Source organism: Bos mutus, chromosome 1 (genome assembly GCF_027580195.1).
Source record: "Bos mutus isolate GX-2022 chromosome 1, NWIPB_WYAK_1.1, whole genome shotgun sequence".
In the NCBI taxonomy this organism is placed as follows: Eukaryota; Metazoa; Chordata; class Mammalia; order Artiodactyla; family Bovidae; genus Bos; species Bos mutus.
In genome coordinates, this window is record NC_091617.1 from 5,303,702 (window position 1) to 5,330,385 (window position 26,684).

The 26,684-nt window shown below is 40.1% G+C and overlaps 1 protein-coding gene across 9 annotated transcripts in view; it reads left to right on the forward strand.

The window, feature by feature from the left end:
* The window catches only part of GRIK1 (glutamate ionotropic receptor kainate type subunit 1), a 465,070-nt gene that overhangs the window by 379,010 nt on the left and 59,376 nt on the right, over nucleotides 1–26,684 (forward strand). For 5 of the 9 annotated variants that reach the window (XM_070367928.1, XM_070368128.1, XM_070368340.1 and 2 more), the window contains one exon: nucleotides 19,420–19,527. In XM_070367928.1, coding sequence (XP_070224029.1) covers nucleotides 19,420–19,527 — 108 coding nt within the window. Of the gene's footprint in view, nucleotides 1–19,419; nucleotides 19,528–22,237; nucleotides 22,283–26,684 lie in introns of all 9 variants that reach the window. The other 4 variants (XM_070367863.1, XM_070367989.1, XM_070368066.1 and 1 more) reach the window with 1 other exon arrangement.

The following is a 26,684-nucleotide window of genomic DNA, read 5'->3' on the forward strand; positions in this document are numbered from 1 at the left end:
AGAAACAGATTTTGAATAAACATACTAAAACAAATAAGCCACTGTAAATTCTCAAACATTAGGCTATGCAAAACTAACCTCAAAGGGTCCTTTAAAGGCACGTTGGCTTGAATTACAAGGATACAGGAAAAAATACAGCCGTCCTCTAGGAGGTATGAGTTCCAGGACCCTCGTGGATACCAAAATATGTGTATCCTCCAGTCCTTTATATTAAATGGTGTTGTGTTGTTGTTGTTCAGTCCCTAAACCATGTCCAAGTCTTTGCTACTCCATGGACTACAGCATACCAGACTCCTCTGTCCTCCACTATCTCCCAAAGCTTGCTCAAATTCATGTCCAATGGGTCAGTGATGCTATCTAATCATCTCATCCTCTGCTGACCCCTTCTCCTTTTTGCTTTCAACCTTTCCCAGCATCAGGGTCTTTTCCAATGAGTCAGCTCTTTGTATCTGGTGGTCAAAGTATTGGAGCTTCAGCATCAGTCCTTCCAATAATATTCAGGGTTGATTTCTTTAGGATTGACAGATTTGATCTCCTTTCAGTGGTGTTGCTGTTCAGTTGCTCAGCCATGTCCCACTCTTTGTGACCCCGTGGACTGCAGCTCACCAGGCTTCCCTGTCCTTCACCATCTCCTGGAGCTTTCCCAAACCCATGTCCATTGAGTTGGTGATGCCATCCAACCATCTTGTCCTCTGTCGTCCCCTTCTCTTCCTGCCTTCAATCTTTCCCAGCATTGGGGTCTTTTCCAATGAGTCATCTCTAGTATCAGGGGGCCAAAGTATTGGAGCTTCAGCTTCAGCATCAGTCCTTCCAATGAATATTCAGGACTGATTTCCTGAATTTCCCTTAGGATTGACTGGTTTGATCTCCTTGCTTTCCAAGGGACTCTCGCGAATCTTCTCCAACCCACAGTTCAAAAGCATCAGTCCTTCAGTGCTCAGCCTTCTTTAGGGTACAACTCTCACATCCATACGTGACTACTGGAAAAAGCATAGCTTTGACTATACAGACTGTTGTTGGCAAAATAATGTCTCTGTTTTTTAATATGTTGTCTAGGTTTGTCATAGTTTTTCTTCCAAGGAGCAAACGTCTTTTAATTTCATGGCTGCAGTCTCCATCTGCAGTGACTTTGAAGCCCAAGAAAAGAAAGTCTGTCACTGTGTAGAGAATTGTGTAGTATTTGCATATAACCTATGCACATCCTCATGTATAGTTTAAATCATGTCTGGGTTACTTAAAGTACCTAATACTAAGTAAATGCTATGTAATTTATTGTAAATACAATGTAAGTGCTATGTAAAAAGTTGTCATTACGCAGCAAATTCAAGTTTTGCTTTTTGGAACTTTTGGAATTTTTCCTGATACATTTGATCCACAATTGGTTGAATCTGCAGATGTAGAACCCGTGGTTATGTGGATCTGATACCACACTTCAAGTCTTTGCCAATATGCATTTTCTTTTAATGCTAAGCAAAATACTGATGGCAGATGTGACATGATTGTGTATTCCCAATGCTTACCGAATTTACATTAAATGGAAATTAGCAGCCTGTCTTAGTAATTGGAGTGTGACCTCTTTGCAAGCAGCTTTTGGCAACAGGCCTGTCCAGGAGGGTTTCTAAGGCATTGCCCCAGGGTAACTGCACCCTGGGTGATGGTTGGGCGGAAGCCACGCAGAGGTGAAACCAGCAGTATCTGGTGCATGTCTTTTAAGAGCATCTTTTTATACACTATTTGATCATGTAATTTTTTTTTTCACATCTCTTCTGGAATCAATCAAATTCAGTATCAATTGCTCAAACTTGTCTGGGGATAAATCTGCCAAAAGCTTTAAGGGGACTAATAACAATGTCACAAATTCCTGACAAAACAAAGAAACCGACTTTTGGCAACTGTATCATTGAAGATGAGGCTTAACACTGGAAAAGAACCAAGTTCACCGCTGCATCGTCAGTGCGAAGCAGCAGGGACCTTTCCATTGCTCCTGTGTTGCTGTGCGCCCCTTCCCTGAAAGGTGTTTTATGTATTTTTAATGGGGCAGTAATAACATTATTAAAAATTAAACCACAGGTGTACTTTCACTAATATACTTTCCAAGTAGTTGGCTAATTAGAGATCTGAAAAACCCATCTTTCATAATTGGTTTTTTCTTCTTTTAGAAGACTTTATTCGGTGATGGCCGATAATAAATTTTGCTCCAGACCAAGAGGGAGAAGGATCTAAATGAGAACATGCCCAACCTATTCTAATCAACATGATTCAATTGAACTGTAATGGTATCAAAACAATTGACTTTTTACCATTCGAACTTAATTATTCTACAATACGCAGAATAATGCATGTTGCTTCCTGCTTAAAGCAGTTCTGCAAACGACAGCTTTGAAGGATGGCATGAAGCAATTTCTTTTTCTCACCCACAATTTGTGAATATTGTTTTAAAACATCATTAAGTCAAATAACCACAGTCTAATTAAGTCTCTTATAGTTTTGAGGCAGTTTTATGAAATGCCATGGGATTTATTTGACTCATTTCTTCACTTGACTGGAAGTTCTTGAGATGCTGAATGAATCTAAACCCCAGAATCCTCATCCTGAGGAAATAAATGCTGCAAAGCATTTGGGTTGAAATAGTATTGCTTAATGTGATGTTAGAAAAACAAAACTGAAGGACTTACTCAGCAGTTCTGCCAAAATATCATGATATTGCTCTAGGCAAGTCCCATTTACTCTTCGTGCTCCAGTGGGCATTGTAGGTAGATGAGCACTTGGGATTTAAAGTGTAAGACCCTGTCAAAGAATAAGAAAAAGACCCCTAGAGCTCAAATTAAAAATAATCTTTTAAAAAGCTATGTTTACTTGCTCGGTGGGTAAGAAAGCGGTGTGTTTGTCAAGAAAAGAGTAAATTCAGCAAGTCTCCCAGAGCTGAAAGCAGTAAGTTGAGTAGAGAGACGAAAGAGGGGACTTAGTTCCATATTCAAAGGATTTCTAAGCATTACATTATAATTGATTCATTAGAGACCTGGATATTCCTCCTTAGACTGGCCATCTTTCTGCTGACTTTCAGAAGCGCAGTGTTCATTTTCAAATAGGTCCAGGATGGATTCCTAAGATTGTTGCATGCAGGCTTGTGTAAGTAAGCATGGACTGAGAATTTGGGCAAATCCCCAAACCAGACAGAGGAAGGACTAGAATGGTTGAATCTCAGATATTATTCCATTCAATATCTTCATTTATAGAAGACTCGTGAGGTAAAATGATTATCCTAGAGAACAGAAATCCTGCTATGTGCAAGGAAACCAAAGCTACAGGGCACTGAACTTGAGCAAAATAGGGCTTTCGTATTATGACCGAGGGCTTCCCTCGTGCCTCAGTGGCAAAGAATCAGCCTGCCAATGCGATGCAGGAGGTGGGGGTTCAATCCCTGGGTCAGGAAGATCCCCTGGAGAAGGAAATGGCAACCCACCCCGGTATCCTTGCCTGGGAAATCCCATGAACAGAGGAGCCTGACTGGCTACAATCCGTGGGGTTGCAAAGAGTCAGACAGGACAGTGCACACATGCAAGCCAGAACCACAAAAGTCTCTGACACTGGAAGATTTAACAGAGAAGAGTTGCTCCAAAAATTTCTAATTAAAGTTTGTAATTTTTACATCTTCTAAAGTTGTAGTATTAGAGGCAATTTTTTATGGAAGATCTTATTCAGAAATTCAATTTAACTCATAAGTTGCTGTTGTTTAGTCACTCAGTCATGTCTGACACTGTGACCCTATGGAATGCAGCAGGCCAGGCTTCCATGTCCTTCACCATCTCCCAGAGCTTGCTCAAACTCATGTCCACTGAGTCGGTGATGCCATCCAACCATCTCACGCCCTGTCATCCCCTTCTCCTCCTGCCTTCAATCTTTCCCAGTACTAAGTATATACTACAGATACAGTATGTGTGCAGCACTGCAAGATACAAGAAGTGAGGTGAACAGTGAAAGTAAATGATGAATACAGCACTGCTCCTGACTCTAAGGAAGTCATAAGCTGGAGGGAAATATACACACCTAATTGTAATACAAGACTGTTGCAATACAGGCTAAAATTGTATATAAATATAATACTATTTAATCCAAGAGGAAAAGGTATGTATTCTGACTGAAGGGATTGGGGATGGCGTCAGAGAAGAGAAGACACTTGAACTGACCTTGATAGATTCTTTTGCTCTTTCAATAAGTATATAATGAGTACTGCTTACTAGGTGTCAAGCCTTATCTTTGGTGATGGGGATGGAGCAAAATATATGTCCATCCCTGGCCTTGCGAGGCTTACATTCTAAACAAATTTGCAAATTATGAATATGCACAGAGTCTGTGAAGGTATCCCCAGGGTTGAAACATAAGTTTCACATGTAGCCCTTGGGGTAAAACACGGCTAGAGATGGGTTTAAAAAGGAAACAGCAGGGAAGAGAAGTAAATACTGTGTTGGAGAGGTGGGGGGTTATTATCTAGGCAATTGAAAATATTGTTTCAAGGAAGTGCTCTAAAGAAGATTCTGAAACAGCTGTGTACATGCATTGTTGTTTTTCAGTCTCTGAGTCCTGTCTGACTCTTTGTAACCCCATGGACTGTAGCACGTCAGGCTCCCCTGTCCTTCACTATCTCTTGGAGTTTGCTCAGATTCATGTCTATTGAGTCAGTGATGCTAACCATCTCATTCTCTGCTGACCCTTTCTCCTTTTACCTTCAATTTTTCCTAGCATCAGGGTCTTTTGCAATAAGTCAGCTGTTCTCATCAGGTGGCCAAAGTATTGGAGCTTCAGATTTAGCATCAGTCCTTCTAATGAATTGGAGAAGGAAGTGGCAACCCACTCCAGTACTCTTGCTTGGAGAATCCCATGGAGGGAGGAACCTGGTGGGCTACAGTCCATGGGGTTGCAAAGAGTCGGACACGACTGAGCGACTTCACTTTCTTTCTTTTCTTTCTTTCTTCTAATGAATATTCAGGGAAAGGAATTTCCTGAATATTGATTTCCTTTAGGATTGACTGGCTTGATCTCCTTGCTGTCCAAAGGACTCTGAAGAGTCTTCTCCAGCACCACTATTCAAAAGCATCAATACTTCGGCGCTCAGCCTTCTTTATGGTCCAACTCTCTAATCCATACATGACTGCTGGAAAAACCATAGCTTTGACTATAAAGATCTCTGTTAACAAAGTGATGTCTCTGCTTTTTAATACGCTATCTTGGTTTGTCATAGATTTCCTTCCAATACTAGGATGGCTGTTTTGCAGTAGCACTGGGAAATGTCTGGAATTCAGTGTAAATGCTTCTAGGTCTGGCAGCAAACAGGAGTCCCTGGACCATGGGCAAAGTGCTGAAACCTCCAGGCTTAGTTCAGCTCCACATTAATGTATGAGCTTTGGAATGTGTGGCCATTCCAGGAATCTGATCTCTCACCAGGATAGTGCTCCACTGAGGGAACACTGGCAACAATCAAATTGGTTTGGGGTCATGCTAGGGATTGACTCTAGATTCCAGAAGAGGACCTGTGAGGTCAGTGTGACCCCAAGAACAATCATAGCAATCAGGATCTTTGGGGACAAATCTATTTTCTCAAGGACAGTGCAGACTTTGAAAAAACTCTGTGGATCTCTGTCTGTCACTGAAATCAAGCTCAATAATTGTTTTGTGACTGGTAATTTTTGGTGAGATTATTCAACAAATACAGGTAGGATAGGGTCCACAGAGTTGACAAACTTTGAGCCCTGTTTCACTAATTCTCAGAGTATAGTATGAGGTCCTTCTTCATGGTTGCAAAAGCAAGTGGAATGCTTACTTAAAAAAGTGCAAATCCCTGGCTCTCACATCAAATAAGTATCCCAGTGGTTTTGTGCTCATTAGAATTTGACAGCCACTGCATTAATGTAATTGATGATGTAGTAAGGCAGTTAGTTTTTCACTGACAAGCAGCGTAAAGGAAGGCTCTGACACAGAGCAAGGATCACTGCAAAATGGTCTATGAGTGATCTTATATCTGTTGGGAGAGTTGAGGAGTTTTTAACTAGGTAAAGATAAGAAAGGAACTAGAATTTTATTGAACTTCCACCTGATGGTCCTGTTAGAAGCTTTGAAGAATTGTCTCCTTTAATTTTTACAGCAACTAGTCAAAGACAGTGTTAATTTTTGCAAATGGATGTTGAAGAAGTTAAGTAATCTGCTCATCAGATCAGATCAGATCAGTCACTAAGTCGTGTCTGACTCTTTGCGACCCCATGAATCGCAGCACGCCAGGCCTCCCTGTCCATCACTAACTCCCGGAGTTCACTCAGACTCATGTCCATCGAGTCAGTGATGCCATGCAGCCATCTCATCCTCTGTCATCCCCTTCTCCTCCTGCCCCCAATCCCTCCCAGCATCAGAGTCTTTTCCAATGAGTCAACTCTTCGCATGAGGTGGCCAAAGTACTGGACTTTCAGCTTTAGCATCAGTCCTTCCAAAGAAATCCCAGGGCTGATCTCCTTCAGAATGGACTGGTTGGATCTCCTTGCAGTCCAAGGGACTCTCAAGAGTCTTCTCCAACACCACAGTTCAAAAGCATCAATTCTTCGGCTCTCAGCCTTCTTCACAGTCCAACTCTCACATCCATACATGACCACTGGAAAAAGCACAGCCTTGAGTGAAAGTGAAATTGTTAGTCCCTCAGTCTTGCCCTACTCTTTGTGACGTACAGAGTCACCTCGCTAATCCCACATCATTTGATCCCAAAGTCAAACCGTTCCTGATGTACCACACTCAGACATCAAAACATGCTAGCAATTAAAATGAACTATCACTCTGTTGAAGCACATCTTATTTATAATGGTGGGTTTATGACTAAAATTTGTATATGAACAATATATGAAGACCAGTGAAGTGCCTTTTAGCAGTATTTTTAAATTTTTTTAATGCAATATGGGATTTTTTTGTTGTTGTTAGGCTGCTAAAAGCATATCAATTTATGATTGTATTAAATCTTCCTGTTTTACTTGAAAACTTCTCCTTTTTCAATTAGCTTTCTGGACCATAAATTGATTCTGTCGCATGTTGCCATGTGCTTTCTAAAAGTCAAGGCATTATTGCTACCTCAGAATAAGAAAAACAGGTATGCTTGATGAAAAACAAGGAAGACAAAGATGCTGAAGAGAAGAGAATCAGAGAGGGTTGTCCAGAAATAAAGTTCCAAGGAAGGAGATTCATTGTGACTGAAGATAAAGGACTTTAAAACATGTTCCACTGTCTTTTCAGTTTTAAGTCAGCAAAAGTCACTAACAGTTTCAGTAAAGAGTCAATGAACAGCCACACACAGGTAAATCCAAAATGGAATTCATAGGAAGTAGGGCCATCCTGGGACCCATTTAATCCACTGCAAGCAAGTGGAATGAGGTTCTGAAGAGCAATAAAGGACAGTCATAGAGAAAGTTAGGGGCATTTTAGCCAAACTAGCATAAAACCAAGAGTTCAGACACTTTCTAGACATTGCCCTTGCCCTGAATATTAATCACCATATGGAAGAAACCAGCACAACATTGTAAAAATTTCAAAACTTTGAAAAAAAGCAAAATGAAAAGCCAAAGAATTCTATGTGCAAATTCCTGGGCTGGGAAGATCCCCTGGAGGAGGGCATGGCAACCCATCCAGTATTCTTGCCTGAGAATCCCCATGGAAAGAGGAACCTGGCAGGCTACAGTCCATAGGGTCGCCAAGAGTCAGACAACTAAGCGACCAAGCACAGCACAGCACAAGGAAAGAACTGCACAGAAGAGGCTGATGGCTGGTTTATTTTGACTCAGGCTGTCATCAGTCTCCAGCTATATGATACCAACTTTCAGGAGAGGCTGCTCTGCAGAGAGGAAGCACAGAAACTGGGAAATAGGATCCTAGAAGCTAGGGCAAAAGCTGGGCTTTTGTCTTTCTGATTAAGCCTAGCAGATTAAAGTTGGGTCAGTTTGGCTGACCCAGGCTTCTAACATGCCACTGAGTTACAGGGAAGTCAGAATTTTCATGCTGACTTAATTCTTGCATTTATAATTTCTTTTTTTTTTTTAATCTTTTTAATTTTCTTGGCTTGAAAATATCTTCTCCTTTTGACCCATGTGTGAGGATTTAAAATGAGAGAGATTAGCCCACCCATCTTCATTTTCTTTCCCATGACCTTATCTGTAGGAATGAAGAATGATGCTGGAGAAAGAATATGATTCAGACATGGTTTTGAATCCCTCCAATGCATCTTACCAACTGTAGGATCTCTTTCCTCTTCATTAAAATGGGAACAATCCTATTTACCTTGACTGCCTCCTGGGAGAATCAAAGGAGGTAATATATCACTTAGCAGTAGTCAATACATAGCTTTGTAAAGTTATCAGCATGACTTTCATACAAATATAAACATGTGCCATGAAAACACTGATAGAATAATAATGATGGAAATAAATTCCTTAATGATGGAACCAAAAGGACAGTGAAGCTGGTTCAAAGAGAAGTTAAAGAAAGAGTGACTGTATAGTCCATCAAGAGACGCTAACTGAAAAAAGAACGCTGGGTTAGAGTCAAAACTGATTATTGTCCTACAGAACAATAAAACCATAACCTTTGAGGTTATCTCTTGTACCAGACATAAATTATTTGTATCTCTATTGGACAAAAAGTCTACAAGTTAACATATAATTTCATAGTCTTGACCCTGAACAACAGGAAATAGTAAAACAAACAAAAGAACGAACCCCTAGAGAATTAAATCATCATTGGGTGAGCCTGTTAGACAATGACCCTAAATGACCTTAAAAGCCACATGCAGTCATTCTTTTGTTTTATTTCCAAGTTTTAGATAATTTTCTCAACAATCCCTCTTGTATCATCAATAATCTCTGAAGATTATTCATGTTACAAAACGTCTGGAGTCACTGTATTTGGACCTAATTAATGTACATGGGTGCAGTAAGAGCTTTGATTAACTACTTAAGCTTCTTTGTGTATGACCAGCAAATTCAGAGCTTCTGTTTAGCAGTTACTAAGGTCAGAAAATCAACTTTTACATGGAAATTTCAAAAAGAGTCTCTGATTGTATTTTCATAAGCCTCTCTTGTTTCAGAAGTGTTTCAGTGGCTGTTACTGGAATATTAATTTCCTTTTGCTTCTAAAACAAATCACCATGAACTTGGTGGTTTAAAACAATACAAGTTTATTCTCCTACAGCTCTGAGGTCAGAAGTCTGACACAAATCTCACTGGACTACTGTCAAAGTGTTGTCAGGGTGGGTTTCTTCAAGACTCCAAGAGTCTTGGAGACTCTTAAAATCAGTATTCTTGACTTGTCCAGCTTTGAGGATGATGGGGCTCCTCAAAGCCCCTTTGTGGACCCTTTCCCCCATCTTTAGACCTGGCAATGTAGCATCTTTCAATCTCTTTCTCTCTTCCCTTCTCCTTCTCTCTATCTGACGTCTCCTGGATCTCTCTTATAAAGACTGTTGTGAATACACCGGGCCCACCAGACAAAGCAATATGACCTCCTCATTTTAAGATCCCTAATTTAATAACATTCCTTTTGCTACATTCTAGGCTCTAGGGATTAAAACATGGACAGTTGGGATTTGGGAACCATTATTCACCCTACCAAGCACAGATAAAAAACTAAACACAGGAAACTCATCTCCACAGTACCTACATATTTTGATGAATTTGTTCAAGTGGCCCAAACTCTGGTATATTTCCTGTCCTGCCAGTAAATGACCTTCTTCATGGGATTCTGTAAACCATAGAACAAATAATAGGTGGGTTTCTTAAGAGGACTAGATCTTGATTTTAAATATGAAGAGCAACACTCGTTTCTTATTCGTGGGTTTGCTATACCTAAGTAATTGAGATTTGTTCCCAGGTGTGGCAACCTTGACAGGAACTTACTTACACAACCAGTTTGTCAAACTGTGTCCTGGTAAAAACAGAAGACAGATGTTTATTGATCTTATGCAAATAACCACATTACCATAAAAACTAGTGAGTTGACACTGAATTCTGAGGAGTAAGGGGAAACAAATTACCATATAAAGAATCTGTCATTTATAGGTGATTCCATTGAAGGTTAAAGATAAAGGATATATCTTACTCCCTTAATAGAGCATTTAAAAACATATTGGCAATACTCAAAATCAAATAATCTCAGTTAGATTTACCCCCACTATTCATTTAATCATTCTTATGTCTTCTATATCCAGATGTTGGGTCAGCGTTCTGCATTCATAAGGTCTTCTATTCCAGACTTACTAAAAGGAGTCCTGGAAGTCCCTGCTACATTCACAGTTGGCTAAATGAGATCACTTTAAGCTCCAAAGCCTGTACCAATGACCCTGTTTCCTAAAGTACCAATAGGTAAGAGTATCAGGTGCCACTGACATTCTGACAGTGCTATTCTTTGAAAAAGATCCAGTTATCAGCCTATAGCTTCCAGCAAAGTCTTCAGACAAACATGAGAACAAGGCAGAGACCACTTGATGATGAGAACAGATGAGCAGATTACACAGGAGGTAAATTATAAACTTTTATCTCTTCTTTTAAGAGCAGATTAAGTACTCCGAGACCAACTGTCATTTTAAAATAAAACTCTAACATTCGTATAGCATTTGGCATAAAAGTACTCACAAAATTAAAATACGTCCCCTGGGAATTGCCTGGTGGCCCAGTGGCTAAGGTTTGGCACATTGACTGCCAGGGCTCAGGTTCAATCCCTGCAGAGAGGAACTAAGATCCCTCATGCTGTGCACATAGCCAAAAAAATAATAAAATAAGTATCTTATTAATAACCTTTGTCAAAACTGAGCAAACTGCCTAATTTTTGACACATTTCTTTGCTTTCTTCCCCAGACTCATTATGTGCAAGTATTATGCTTCAGTGCAAATAAGAGTTCCTTCAAACCTTCTATACTAGCCACATTGATATTTTTCTGTTCACTATACTTTCTCATAATTTGGTACATATTTTCTCTTTACCTTATAAACAAAAGGATACTCCATTATTTTATATATATAAGCAGTGTCCTAGGGCCACATACATCTTTTAAACACCTTTTCAACATAGAAAATATAAACATATTCATTAGCATGACCCAAAGGTACAGCTTTTTTATAACACACAAAAATAGCAATAAAGGTATATATGCATATATGTGCATACACACAAAATGGTGACTATGTGTCTGTATTATCTTATTAGAAATTATCTAGATTTCTAGAAATTATCCATCAATTAATTTGATTTAACATTAGTTCAAGGTCTTAAATTTAAGAGAGGAACTTGGAAGTTTTGCTTAAAGTAAAATATCACAAAGCATGCCAAGCTTACCTCCCTTCACTATCTGTCTCCTAGAGTTTGCTCAAACTCGTGTCCATCGAGTTGGTGATATTATTGAAGCAGCTCATCCTCTATCACCCCCTTCTCCTCCCGCCTTCAGTCTGTCCCAGCATCACTCTTTGCATCAGGTAGCCAGAGTATTAGAGCTTCAGCATCAGTCCTTCCAATGAATATTCAGGGTTGATTTCCTTTAGGATTGACTGGTTTGATTTCATTGCAGTCCAAAAGTGAAGTCGCTCAGTCGTCTCCAACTCTTAGCGATCCCTTGGACTACAGCCTACCAGGCCCCTCTGTCCATGGGATTTTCCAGGCAAGAGTACTGGAGTGGGGTGCCATTGCCTTCTCCAGATTAGCCCTGATGCTGCTGCTGCTAAATCGCTTCAGTCGTGTCCGACTCTGTGTGACCCCATAGACGGCAGCCCACCAGGCTTCCCCGTCCCTGGGACTCTCCAGGCAAGAACACTGGAGTGGGTTGCCACTTTCTTCTCCAATGTGTGAAAGTGAAAAGTGAAAGTGAAGTCACTCAGTCCTGCCCGACTCCCAGCGACCTCACGGACTGCAGCCTACCAGGCTCCCCCATCCATGGGATTTTCCAGGCAGAAGTACTGGAGTGGGTTGCCATTGCCTTCTCCATTGCAGTCCAAGGGAGTCTCAAAAGTCTTCTCCAGTACCATAATTCAAAAGCATCAATTATTTGGTGCTTAGCCTTCTGTATGGTCCAACTCTCACATCTGTACGTGACTACTGGAAAAGCACACAAGGTGCTTGCCTATATTCTTAAAATACCCACTGATCCCTGGACCTGGTCATGGCCCAGACCAGGTGCTTCTGGGCCACAAAGAGCTCCCCTAACTATGCACCGAAATAGCATTGCGGAGACAGCTCATGGTCTGCAAGCAGATGTGGATCCACTGGTCTTTACAGCCAGTTTTGGAAGACAAATAGCTCAAGCTATGAGTTAGGCATGATATTTTCAGTCTGATATACTTGAGCAAAAATCAGAACCAAAACAGAATCAGAAGAAAAGAAACAGAAAGGGGAAAAAAAGCATAACAGAGAAAAGCACATTCTATCCGTTCTCAAAAAAAAAAAAAAAAAATTATATGTCTTTCAATAGGAAACTATTTACTCCATATACAAAATGAGAAAATTGTGTCAGCGTGTGTCAGGGAATATTCTAGTTCTAGGAATGGGGGCTTTATGTTCTTTTACATGTTTAAGTCCCCTTTAGGAACAAAAAAATGAATGAAATCATTTTAACTAAGCGAAGTTAAAAATTGACTCTTATAAGAGTTAAATGCTAGCCACTTTCTTCCTCAATACTAAAATTTTACTTTATTTGGACAATGTATATCATCTTGAGAAAGAGCATACAAATGAAAAAGCATTAATGAAAATGTTTGAAAATAATGAAAAACTTTCATTTTTCTTCTTTCATCTCTTGATTTTTTGTCTCTTGGCCATCAAATAATGTATCTTATAAGAGGAAAGAAAGTCACAACATTTGACTCACTTGCTATCAGCAGTTGTTATCAAGAGGTCTAAAGCAGAGTAGAAATTAAAGCGATTTCCTAAAATAGGGACAATAGTTTAAGTATTGTTTTCAGTTAAGTATACTATAATTGTCTTCTGTGCAAATGCTTCTACATAAGGCAAGCAAATTGTAATTATGACTAATATAATTATATATCATTATCTAAATTGCATATGCTTCAAGCTTGTCTCAGAAAATGGATTCCTCATGGATCTTATTCATCATAGTCATCGTCTACTCACCCTGATCAATAATGCATTGGTGTTTCAGTAAATGCTTATCAACAATTAGTTTGAAAAACAACAAAAAAGAATATATAAGAAATATTCATCCAGGGATGGGAAGCAGAAGCACACAGGTAATTGTGGCAGTTAGGGAAACTGGACTGTGAAGGTCAAAAGATATTTCAGTTCAGTAAAGGACTAGGCAGGGTGTCTTTATAGATATTGAGGCTGGAAAGGAAGCATTGTTAGAGCATGAAAAGGGGACTTTTTACCACTTGGATGAGCAAGGAAGAGAAATGAGAAGTGGGAATTACTCTGCACCACTGATTGGAACACAAAATTCAAGAATATAACCAGCACCACAGAATCCAAACAAAAGGACACAATAGACACACTTAGTGGAAATAAAATTGGATTTCTGAACTGGGTTTTAAGACCTTGCTATGAACTATATGCTACATCAAGAGATAAATGCTACCAATTTCTGTACATTTTCAGAAAGCTCCATAAACTCCAGACAATGTACCGAATTGACTCACAGCATGACCCCCATGAAGGAAAAGTTGCCTCTAGGAAAAAGCTTCTGAAAATCCTACAGAACTTAATGGAGATAACTACATCCTTCCAAACATATCAGGAGGAGGGTTGGAACTACACATTTTTAGAAGCATGAAGAAGGGGTTTGAAAACTGACTTAGTCCAAACCCTTAACACACTAGATTTGCACTGAACCAAAGTCACAGACAAATTGCTCTCTACTCTCACACAGCTGCTATGACCCTAATGCAATAGCTTATTTAGCAACTCTCAGTTAACCCATTAATCTATGAAGCCAGCCTTTGACTTGCAAAATATAGAGGAGTGATCTGAGTACAAAAAGTAGGATTGGGATATGATGATGGGAAAAGGGAAATTACAAAGTCAGGAGGTGTGTCTAAGTACATATGAGAGGAGGCTCCCTACTTGTCTTCCATATTGATGTATTAATGCAGAGAATGAGATTACCTATATCTCAGAGTGTTTAACAACAGGTGCTAGTATTGACCATAAAAATACACCATCACTTTTTTAAAGCAGGAGCTAATGTTTGGCATTACGGTCTCTCTTGGTGATGAACTCTGAAAGCCAAGTTCTAGGATAGAAAAAAAAGCATTTTTCTGTATGTGTCATAGCACTTTAACTCACATCTAGTTTGGCAATATAAGCAGCTTAGATGAGAGGTGTAGGCTTTTCCTGTCCACACATCATTTCCTGACATTAATTTGATATATCTTACAGCATTATCAAGTGATAAAGTGTACTTCTTCATGATATCCATTCGATCTGAATGATAGCCAGAAAATACATTTTGTGCTGTGTTGGTTCTGGACAAGTTGATTCCATAGCATATTCTTTAGGTAAAACTTGAATAGCAACATTTTCTTCAAGAAACTGTATCTATCCTGCTGTAGAACTCCTTCTACTAACACTTGACGGTATTCGTGGTGTACAAGTTGTTGGGACAGGGAAATGAAGGAACCGTGCTGTCCCTGTGTTCACACATAGAAATGAGAATACATTTCTGTAAATTTTGTTCTGTGAGAATGACCTGCTAACCAGCCTTCTGCTCACAATCTTGAGTCATTCTCCTTCAGTTCTGCCAAAATGTCTTGCTGTAACGCACACCTGCTCATGACATTCGTAGGCTTGAAACACTCCAGTGATTCCTAAATGTCTGTGGAGCAAAGTCCAAGCCAATGAGTGTGACTCGAAACACCTCTACAAACAGGCACCACTCTCCTTCCCAGGCTCATTTTTCATCATTCCTTACCTCGCACAACGGATCCATGGCAGATACAACTTGTTTTGTGTTTCAGGTTTTACTCAGGCTGTGAATCTTTGTTTGGTCAACTAACTTCTCATCAAATGCTTCACAGGTGGTTCAGTCGGTAAAGAATCTGCCTGCAATGCAGGAGACCTGGGTTTGATCCCTGCATTGGGAAGCTCTCCTGGAGTAGGAAATGGCACCCCACTCCAGTATTCTTGCCAGGAGAATTCCATCAACAGAGGAGCCTGGCGGGCTACAGTCCATGGGGTCGCGAAGAATCAGACACACCGAGTGACTTAACAGCACAGCATAGCACACTTCTCATCCTTTGAGAGTTCAGGCCTTCTTTCCTCAAAGTACGTTTCCCTGGCCCTTTTTTTTCTTGCAGTTGGGTTAAGTAGGATCCATACTTCTTTCTTCAGTTACTATGTGCAGATTTTTTATCCTCACACGGTGCCTCATTGAAATACATTAATGTGCTTATTCCTAAACTACTAGGTATTCTCTTTCCTGATGCTTCTTGGCACCAAGAAGATTAGAACCAGGAACACCAGTGGTGGAAGCCCCAGTCCCAACAGTCAGAAAGGTTGTTTGTTCCGTGTTCTGTTCAGGCCCTCAATGGATTAGATAATGACTACTTACATTGGAGAGGGCAGTTTGCTCTATTGATTCAAATGGAAACAGCCTCACAGACACACCTGGAGATGATGTTTAACCAGATAACAGCATGCTATGCTATGCTAAATCAATTCAGTCCTGTCCGACTCTGTGCAACCCCATAGACAGCAGCCCACCAGGCTCCCCCGTCCCTGGGATTCTCCAGGAAAGAACACTGGAGTGGGTTGCCATTTCCTTCTCCAGTGCATGAAAGTGAAAAGTGAAAGTGAAGTTGCTCAGTCGTGTCCAACCCTTAGCAACCCTTTGGACTGCAGCCTTCCAGGCTCCTCCGTCCATGGGATTTTCCAGGCAAGAGTACTGGAGTGGGGTGCCATTGCTTTCTCCGGATAACAGCATACTATGACCCAATCAAGTTGACACAGAAAATTCAGCATCATGACTACAAATTTAAAGTCAAGGTTAGACTCATTTATGCTGCTGCTGCTGCTAAGTCGCTTCAGTCGTGTCCAATTCTGTGCGACCCCATAGAGGGCAGCCCACCAGGCTCTGCCGTCCCTGGGATTCTCCAGGCAAGAACACTGGGGTGTGTTGCCATTTCCTTCTCCAATGCATGAAAGTGAAAAGTGAAAGTGAAGTTGCTCAGTCGTGTCCAACTCTTAGTGACCCCATGGACTGCAGCCTACCAGGCTCCTCCATCCATGGGATTCTCCAGACAGGAGTTCTCCCCACTCCAGTACTCTTGCCTGGAGACTCATTTATTTATCATATACTTTATGTGTTGAGAGAAATTGCATAAATAGGAAATTATATTTCAGAACAATGAATTTGATGTTAATTTGTAAAATGAAATACAGACGAGACCAGAAAAGACTACACCTGTGAGTACTGACATTAACAGTAATGAAAGCCAAATTCTAGAGTTTTGAATGTGGGGAAGAAAAATAAAAGATGGCTGTAAAAATAATCTCCGTTAAAATGTTAAATGCTTTCAATGTGGTAAGAATTGTATTCAGTTCAGTTCAGTTCAGTTCAGTCGCTCAGTCGTGTCCGACTCTTTGCGACCCCATGAATTGCAGCATGCCAGGCCTCCCTGTCCATCACCAACTCCCAGAGTTCACCCAAACTCAAGTCCATCGAGTTGGTGATGCCATCCGGCCAGCTCATCTTTTGTCATCCCTTTCTCCTCCTGCCCCCAATCCCTCCCAGCATCAGGGTCTTTTCCAGTGAGTCAGCTCTTCTCAGCAGGTGGCCAAAGTATTGGAGTTTCAGCTTCAACATTAGTCCTTCCAGTGAACACCCAGGACTGATATCCTTGCAGTCCAAGGGACTCTCAAGAGTCTTCTCCAACACCACAGTTTAAAAGCATCAATTCTTCGGCACTCAGCTTTCTTCACAATCCAACTCTCTCATCCATACATGACCACTGGAAAAACCATAGCCTTGACTAGACAGACCTTTGTTGGCATAGTAATATCTCTGCTTTTGAATATGGTATCTAGGTTGGTTATAACCTTCCTTCCAAGAAGTAAGCGTCTTTTAATTTCATGGCTGCCATCACCATCTGCAGTGATTTTGGAGCCCAAAAAATAAAGTCTGCTACTGTTTCCACTGTTTCCCCATCTATTTCCCATGAAGTGATGGGACCAGATGCCATGATCTTAGTTTTCTGAATGTTGAGCTTTAAGCCAACTTTTTCAGTCTCCTCTTTCACTTTCATCAAGAGGCTTTTGAGTTCCTCTTCACTTTCTGCCATAAGGGTGGTGTCATCTGCATATCTGAGGTTATTGATATTTCTCCCAGCAATCTTGATTCCAGTTTAAGCTTCTTCCAGCCCAGCGTTTCTCATGATGTACTCTGCATATAAGTTAAATAAGCAGGGTGACAATATACAGCCTTGACGGACTCCTTTTCCTATTTGGAACCAGTCTGTTGTTCCATGTCCAGTTCTAACTGTTGCTTCCTCACCTTCATATAGGTTTCTCAAGAGGCAGGTCCATTTAAATCTCTCAAAAATCCTGTTTGGATAAACACTGAAGCCTGAGATAACCCAGGTTTAGGTTAAGTAACTTGCTTGAAGTCATACTTCAGAGATTTAAAACCAGCTCTGTGATAAACCCGTACTCTTTCCACTGCATTGCTTCTGCCTCTTGGTCAAAAGGGGAAATATATTCAACAGACACACATGGCATGAACTCTTTGGGTATGGTATAGTCTCAGGATCTTTTTCACATCTACATATATCTAATGAATTTGGTGAAGTTGGGAGAGGGAAAATAGCTAAGTGCATACAAAGGACTGAATTCTCCTTTATCCTCACTTGTAAGTCAATTCAAATTAGGCAAGGTTATCACGAATAACCTAATGATTGAAGCTCACAACCTCTGGGGCCACCATATTTTATATCATGAAACAACCTAAAATCTCCATTGTGAGTTCTCTGAAGAGCAGAGTACTGTGTTTTATCTGTTTTATTGTATTTTCTTTGGCTGCACTGGGTCTTCATTGCAGCGCGTGGGTTTCTCTAGTTGTGGAACTCAGGCCCTAGGTCAAGGGTATCCAGTAACTGTAGCATGCAGGCTTAGCTGCACCATGGCATGTGGGATCTTAGGTCCCTGACCAGGGACAGAACCTGTATCTCCTGCATTGGAAGGCAGATTCCTAACCACTGGACTACCAGGCAAGTCCTAAACTACTGTGATTTTTAATTCCTCAAATGATGTTGATATATGCGGCCGCCTGAAAAGTGGCTCTCCCAAAAGATGCCCATGTCCCAGTCTCTGGAATCTGCCATTGTTACCTTATATAAACAAAGAAACAAAAAATTGCATATGCAATTAAATGAAGGATTTTTCTTTAAATAGCAAACATTTATTTCTCACAGTTCAGATGCTGGAAGTCTAAGATCAGGGAGGCAGAAGGGTTGGGTTCTAGATGACAGCTCTCTTTCTGGCTTGCAGATGGCTGCCTTCTTGCTGTGTACCTCTCTCATGTACCTTTTTCCCCCAGTTTTCTGAGAAATAATTAGCATACTTCACTGTATAGATCTGGGCTTTCCAGGTGGATTAGTGGTAAAAATTCCACCCACCAACACAGGAGACACGGGTTCTATCCCTAGGTCAGAAAGATCCCCTGGAGAAGAAAATGGCAACCTACTCCAGTATTCTTGCCTTGGAAATCTCATGGACAAAGAAGCCTGGTGGGCTGCAGTCCAAGAGATCACAAAAGAGTCGGACATGACTTAGCAACTAAACAATCACTGTATAAGTCTAAGATGAAGAGCATAGTGGTTTGATTTACATATATAATGAACTGATTACCACATATATTCAGCTAGCATCCATCTTTTTTGTGTTTTTATGTTATTTAGTATTCTTTTTTCTCCGCTTAAAGAACTCCCTTTAGTATATCTTGTAAGGCAGGTCTAGTGGTAACCAACTTCTCCAGCTTTTGTTTGCTAAAAAAACAAAAAACAAAAAAACCCTTGGTCAATGAATTACATCCTTTTCTCAAAGAACAAAAAGGGGCATTACTTCACCTGGGCAGTCCCTTGAAATGGATTTGGATTGACCTTGGAAAACCAAATATTGTGACTTCCCAGATATTGTTTAGTCCATGGGAAGACCATTTTACAGTCAATCTTTCTATACCCTCCCACTCCCATCTAAAGTGTGAAAATGTTAGAACTGAAGAGATAAATGAGAGCTAATAAAATACTGAAGTATTCTGCTATCAAGTTACTGAACTAACACAATGGTTTATAACACCATGATGAAACTGAGCAATTGGATACTGTGATGAACCTGAGGTATTGCAACCTTGACAGTGTTAAGGATTATAAGTGTTAAACAGTAACGCCATGTTCCTTTTGTCCATAGGCTCAGTGGGATGGCTTGACTGGACGTATCACCTTCAATAAAACCGATGGCTTGAGGAAGGATTTTGATCTGGACATTATTAGTCTCAAAGAGGAAGGAACTGAAAAGGTAACCTCCTTGATGATAAATTTGGAAATTACAAAAGAACACCTCTCGTGCATTTTACTTGCACAACAAGTACAGGAATGATGAGGCTATTTTCCCAGCCTATTCATTTATGTCCAGTTTTCTAGCTCACTCTCTCTGGTCTGCAAATTGATGTTGATGTACTAGACTCTTAAATTGTGTGTGTTATCAACAGCAATGCTAATGGCTACATAGTGCTTGGCATATTTACAAGCATACATACAGCCCTAGGGGTGGGGATCATTAGCCCCTTATTCCACAGGTTCTAAGAAATTGAACTCAGACTTGGAAAATCAGAAGCTGTCAATGATTTATCTTTGGAATGACACCCAAGGGTCAAAAGTGAATTTTAATTGTACTCCATTTTGAGATGGGTGACAGAGGACAGAATGAAGCAGAATGTAAAAGGCTTACTGAAGCAAACTAACTTTACATCCTTTATTTTATGAGGAAATATGCTTTAACAATGTATTTTAATGTTGAGTTTGATTTTAGGATTATTATAGTTGTAATTCTCAACCTCTCAGTGTTTCAAGTTACTATTCAGGGCAATGCAAATGTAAGCTATTTAACTGATTAATAATAATAATAATAGGGACTTCTCTGGTGGTTCAGTGGTTGACTCTGCACTCACAGTGCAGGGACAAGGGTTCAATCCCTGGTCAAGGAACTAAGATCCCACATGCCATACAGCATAGCTAAAAGATAAAATAATAATAATACAAATATTTTAAGAAATAATAATAATAAAAGAATTTGCCTTCTCTTTATTACATCAATTTAGTATTCACAATATATATCGTGAATTCACTATATACTGGGATAATTAACACTTGTAGTGAAGACGTTAACTTTTAGAACCTTAAGGATAAAAGATCTTGAAACCACCCGCCCCCCCCCTGCCGCCCTCCAGCCAAACAATTGTCTGAACACCTAAACTCTATAATCCAGTGTTGTTTTTCTTTGTTATTTGTTTTTTTTTTTTTCACTTTTAGTGGACAAAAAGTTATGCTTAATGTAAAAGAACATCTCTGGGAACAATGTTTTACTTTGGGGGTGATTTTTTAAATGAGATAAGGTTTCCATTTCTGTTTTGTTGCTTTTGTTAACTGAGACACATTTGGAAAAATAAAAAAAGGAAGTCACTCAGTCATGTCTGACTCTTTGGGATCCCATGGACTGTAGCCCGTCAGGCTCCTCCTTGCATGGAATTCTCCAGGCAAGAATACTGGAGTGTGTTGCCATTTCCTCCTCCAGGGGATCTTCCCAACCCAGGGATTGAACCCAGGTCTCCTGCACTGTAGGGAGACTCTACCATCTGAGCCACCAGGGAAGCCACTGAGACACATTTGCCCCACTGCCAAATAGCTTATTTAAAACAAAGAAAGATGAATCAGGCTGAATGTGAAAGGTAGTCTGTAGTGTTAAAGAGCTTGAGGAAAATAATGAGTCCACAACTTTGAGAATCCATATTAGTCACGCAAGTTTCCCCTTGCAAAAATGCCCTCTTTCTTCATCTCTTCTCTTCCTCTGTCTCTCTCTCCATATGTGTCTCTGCCTCTTCCTCTCTCCGTCTCTCTTTGCCCCTCTCACTTCCTCTCTGCCTCTCTCTCTCTCATTTCTTCACTCTGATTCCCTCTTCGGTTAGTTTGACGCACTCTGACAGAGCACAAGGCACCCACCTAACTTCTGTAATGGAATGTGGACGTTGGGCAGCAGGGAACAAAAGGGAAGAAAATCATACTTGTTGCAGACTAAAAGGCGATAAGAGCTCTTTTTAAAAGAAAATGTCTGCTTCTCTGTACATGCTTCTCTGCCTCCCTCTCCACTGCACTGACAGACCCAACAGCAGGAGGAAGAAAGTCTGTTAAGGAAACATCTTTTTGGCTCAGGCTTGTGATGAAATAGATGGAGCTATTGTTATGCTCTCCCAGCTATGCATACACGGCAATATTGTGCACATTCTAGTGGTGTTTTTCTAACAAAGGCAAAATCGAATTAGATGAAAGTGTTTTCTCAATTTGTTTCTCAACTCTTCATTGTTTGCAATAACTTTTCTTTCTTCAGGTGACTTGGGCTCAGTTCCTGAGAAGGCTGACTGAGCCTTAAGGCAGTGAGCCATGCTATCGCTCTCAGTCGGCAAGGGAGGAAATGCCCAATCTTTTCATGTCAGCCTCGTGCGGGGTCCATAAGGAAAACTGTTAAAAAAAAAAAAAAAGCCTATTTTCTCACTTTCACTCAAGTTTCTAATGCCAAGAAGCATCTAGTCAAAGAATAATAAGCACACTTTCTTCTCACTAAGGAATAATGTGTGTGTGTGTGTGTGTGTGTGTGTGTTGTTTGAATCTGGTTATAAATGACTTTGACAGGAATGATGAAGACCTTAAGCTCTGCAGCATAGGTGTGCATATTTGAAAGAATTTTGCCTTTTTTTTTTTTTTTTTTTGGCATGCAAAAGCAAAAGTGAAAATCAGGTTCCACCACCAAGGAGAAGTAACTTCTGTAGGATTCAAGTACTTGGTCCATGTCTTTCCTGTACCTATTCTCAGGCTTTCTGTTGAATGAACATTCAAGATTCCAAACAATGGGTGGGGGGGTGACTCTGTTAGCACTCACGTGCCATGATGCCTTTTGGCTTCCATGCTCCATTTTAATTAAGTGCTATTTTTATTTTTTCCCTCTGAAAACCAAGGCTGCTGGCGAAGTGTCTAAACACTTATATAAAGTGTGGAAGAAGGTTTGTACATGGAGAAAACCTGCAGGAAATCTGGGAGTGGGGTGGAAAATACCAAAGGAAAAGCCTGCATCCTTCCAGTTTTGTCAGACCAGTAGCTCTCCAATTGCAGTTTAGAGGCGAAATTCCACTTAAAGGGAGAACATGGGTGACTGAATACGTTGTCTCTCAACAACACTGCCTGGCAATTGAAACAGACTTGAGGTGGATTAAATAATGATGGATTAAATATTTCCCTCTAGATTATTTTTGTTTCTCCTGGGTAGGACCAGTCCCTGTTAGGACTAAAAGCAGGTAGCTGCAACAGAAGCAGACACTGGTCCATTTATATTCTTTCTTGACTCTAAATATTTTTTTTCCCTAAGGGGGAAAAAATACAATAGATTTGATCCATCAGACTAGTCAGACAGGCTAAGGCTCCGAGGGGCCGGGACATCTCCTTCAATGTCACCACCACAAAATATATGAACCATTTTCAGAAATTCCCTTTTATTACACACCATCTTCATTTTATGCAGAAAAACAAAACCTTGTCAGTACATATTGTTTCATAATTTGCTTTAGAACCACAGTTTCCAGAGGACAAAAACATTAGAGATTTTGCAAAGGAAATGAGATTGTCTTATAAATCATAGCACTTACTACTTCACAGCTTATTGTACAGTATTATGTTGTCAATGAATGTGCACAGATTTATTATAGACGCAAAAGTTGGACATTACAAACATTCTGATCAGGAAAACGTCCCAGTGATATGCAAACAATGTCTTTCAATCTATCTCCCTCGAACCACTTGCTGAACCACCTGCTGATTGACATATGGACCTTAAATTACTCCAGGTTGTTCAACTTGGATGGTTTTGTCAGGTTCGCTTTCATCTTTTGAATTATGAGTTAAGTCATAGGAAGTGTAAACAGTTTCTCCCTGTAGTCAGAAGCCTTGTCTCCTCCCTTTTGGAGCATACTCAGATGAGCTCCAAAATGTCCTGCTTTTAAGTTTAAATAAGCACAGGTTTAATAACCTTGTTTTAAGTTTTGATGAATCTGGCTACCAAAGGCACAAGGAGGACAATCCCATCTCCTCTATGCTAATACACAGATGAACCTAACTGGTACCCAGAAAAAAGCTTATTACACTAATCCAGCTTGAGACTCCAGGCATTTTCTGCAATGTTGAATTAATTCAAACCAAATATCCTTGGGAATGAAATCCAAGTCCTGAAATCATTCTCAGGGGAGGGGAATGTCCTTTATTTGTCACTAAACTGCAATAATCGCCCCCACTTCCCAAGGATGCACTTCTTGGCTTTCCTCCATGCCTTTGTGCCTCTTCCTTCTGCTGACCCATTGCTGCCACGCTGCAAGCTGTATATACTGTGGTGTGCTGTTTTGTGTTATGACTGCTCATCAACAATTTGCAGTAATCTGAGCGCTAGCACAGGAGACCTGTTGAGACCCAACCAACACACTGTCCTCTCCCTACAAGATTCTACCTTACAGCAGAAGGATTCACCCCATTGCATTCTAATTCCAAAAGCTCTTCTCTACACACCTACGTTTTTCAGTCGAGAACAGTCTGCCTGAAGTTCTTTCCAAGAAAAGGATATGGCGGTCTTTACAAAGCTCATCACTAAAATATATGTTTATAAAACTCATCATACAGGAAACAGAGTCACCTCTTTCCCCTAGATACTTTATGTCACTCGGCAATTTTGGATTTTGAGTTTACATGAATCACACACCAGGTTTGAGAGATGGATCTTAGTCACTTCCTGAGCATTCCCTTTGTCACACTACCTTTTTTTAAAAGGGCTTGCTTAATTGCATTTAAGTCCTCATTTTCAAGTGCTTTCCTTTGTTGTCCTAGATGATAAATGACTGCTCCCTCATGCCAGTTTACAAAGTGAGAGAAGACAGGACCAGACTATTTAGTTTTTGAGTGTTCCTCCCCACAAGTAATTGATCCACCTTCCACTGCTTCTCACTGGTAAATTACTGCTGACCACTTTTGCTGTACAGTTTGAAAACTAAGGTTCTGCTTCTTCAAGGCAATCCTCCAAAGTCGGAGGACAGGACTGAAATGCTAAATATCCAGGCACCTGGTTAACTGAAGCCCTCCCACCAGAGCTTAGTGACCGAACAACAACCTCCCAGCACGGATGAATCATGGGAGCTTGCTTTTTCAGAAAGAAACATTTGTTAATGTGTTATTTTACTTCAGTTAAATAAAAGGTAAAGCCAGTTGACAACTTTGGTTTAAAAGACACACATAACCCTGTATGCAAACATAGACACTCTACTTGCTTTGCTGATTAAAAAGTTTGAAAATACAAGGCTGAGGTCATTCAAACCTCATATGTAAACTCTCCACTTCCCATGAATCGCTTGATCTTTACTTTTTCTTGATATTCTTTTAGTCTAGATTTGAGGACACTTCTGTTACACCAACAGTAGGAAAAATTCTTCTTCTTTTTCTTATTTTATGGAGGAAAGTCTACACTGATTGGTACTTTGGGACTCATTAGGTTACAAATGCAGCAGCAATGATATCATACCTTCCACACTTTTTAGTGAGGCTGGTAAAAGAAACAAAGCCAGATGTTAAGCTGTGGGATGTATTTGTCTACAATTTCAAGTTTGTGTTTTAAAAGAGAGTGGTGTTGCAAGGCCAATCAGCCATGCCATTTCAAATATTAGTGTAAGTCTTTTAAACACTCGACTTTAATAGAAATAAGAGTTACTGAGAACACACTTCACTACTTAACAAATTGGCTAAAATGCAGTTTTTTTCCTCCAGATTTCAATATTTAATTAAAAATTAGGTTCCCCTCTCCCTAGTGCCTAAGTCAAGGTTTAATTAAAGACACAGCAAGGGCCCAATTGAAACACAGTCTTCATAGAGTTAGAATTCAACTGTTTACAACCTAAAACATAGTTTTGGCTAAAAATTCATAGACTCCCTACTGTAGTTAGTCTGAGATGTATTTCCTGGAAGCAAGGGTCCCTGCCCCAAAAAAGTGAGAAGAGGAGTGGAGTTTAGAAGAGAGGGAAGAAAAAAAATTTCCCTTTTTCTTGAGTTCAAAGCCAGACAAAGAAAAGCAAAGGTTCTTTGACCAGCAGGCATGTGTTTCATGCATTCTAAGTGATGGATATTACACTTGATCCTGGAAAGACTGAATGGTCATTAAAGGTGTTATCCTACAGCTTAATCATACCTCTAGTACTCTCTCTGCAGACAGGATCAAAATACTTTCAAATGCAAAAACTACCCCCAAACCCCATTTACCTAGACCTGTCTCCTTATTTCACTATCTAACTATCCCTTATTAAGTATAAAAAGAAGACAGTGAAATTCAAATAGTTCACACTGATGAACAAATCTGTAATAATCCTTGAAACTACCTCAAAGAATTTATATTTCTAAAAAGAAAATTTGTTGAGCTAAATGAATTTTCAGCTGCTGCATTTGGGCAGTAAATCAAAGTAAGCCAATAGAAAAGGAAAGAAGCCTAACATTTCTACAGGTGGAATTTTATTTAATCATCAGAAAAGTTCTATTGTCTCCATTCTACTGGTAGGGAAATTAACTTCCCCATGGTCACACTGCTGGTAAATTGCAAAGTTAGAATGTGGACAAGAGTCCATCTGAAAAGCTCATACACTGTCCAGCCAGCCAAATGTCCTCCCAATGGAAGAGTATATTCAGAGATCAAGCCTGGGTCTACCCTGTCCATTGCAGACTGCACCCAAGTATTGGTGTTCCTAAACTGTCCCTGTTTTTCATAGCTCCTTTGTCAGCTTATAAATTTCAAAGAAAAGGGATTTTACTAATGATTCCAAGTTCTTTCATAACAGGGCAAGCTTAAAGAAATTACTGGAGCGACCATTTTTATGTCCTCTATTGTGAACATTCCTTTATTGTTAACATTCATGCAGCTCTTAACATATACTAGTACTTTCACAGACATTTACTCATTTGATGGTCTCCACATCCTTATAAATTATTTTATAGGTAGAGATCCAGAGCTCAGAAAGGTTAGCATCTTGTCCAAGGCCACCCAGCAATCGGGTTTGCATTCCACCTCACTAGGCTGTCAGCAAATGCTTCCAAAAGACTTGAGACAAACAGCCAGTTCCCTAAGGCCCTGCTCCTAGATTGCCCCTAGAGGCAGAACAAATCAATCTACTTCTACAGACTCTAATAACCCAAGAGTGAGGTGGCCACGGGTGGAAATTGGGGTTACCATTTCTTAAAAGATCAAGAGGCTTCACTGCCAATCACAATGGTTGCTTCTGTGACAGAAAGATCAATAAGCAATAGAAGTAATACCTTCACTAAAGGCATTCATGGTCAAGTGAACAAAGAAGACAGATAAATAGATGATAAGAACAGAAGAAGGTCCGT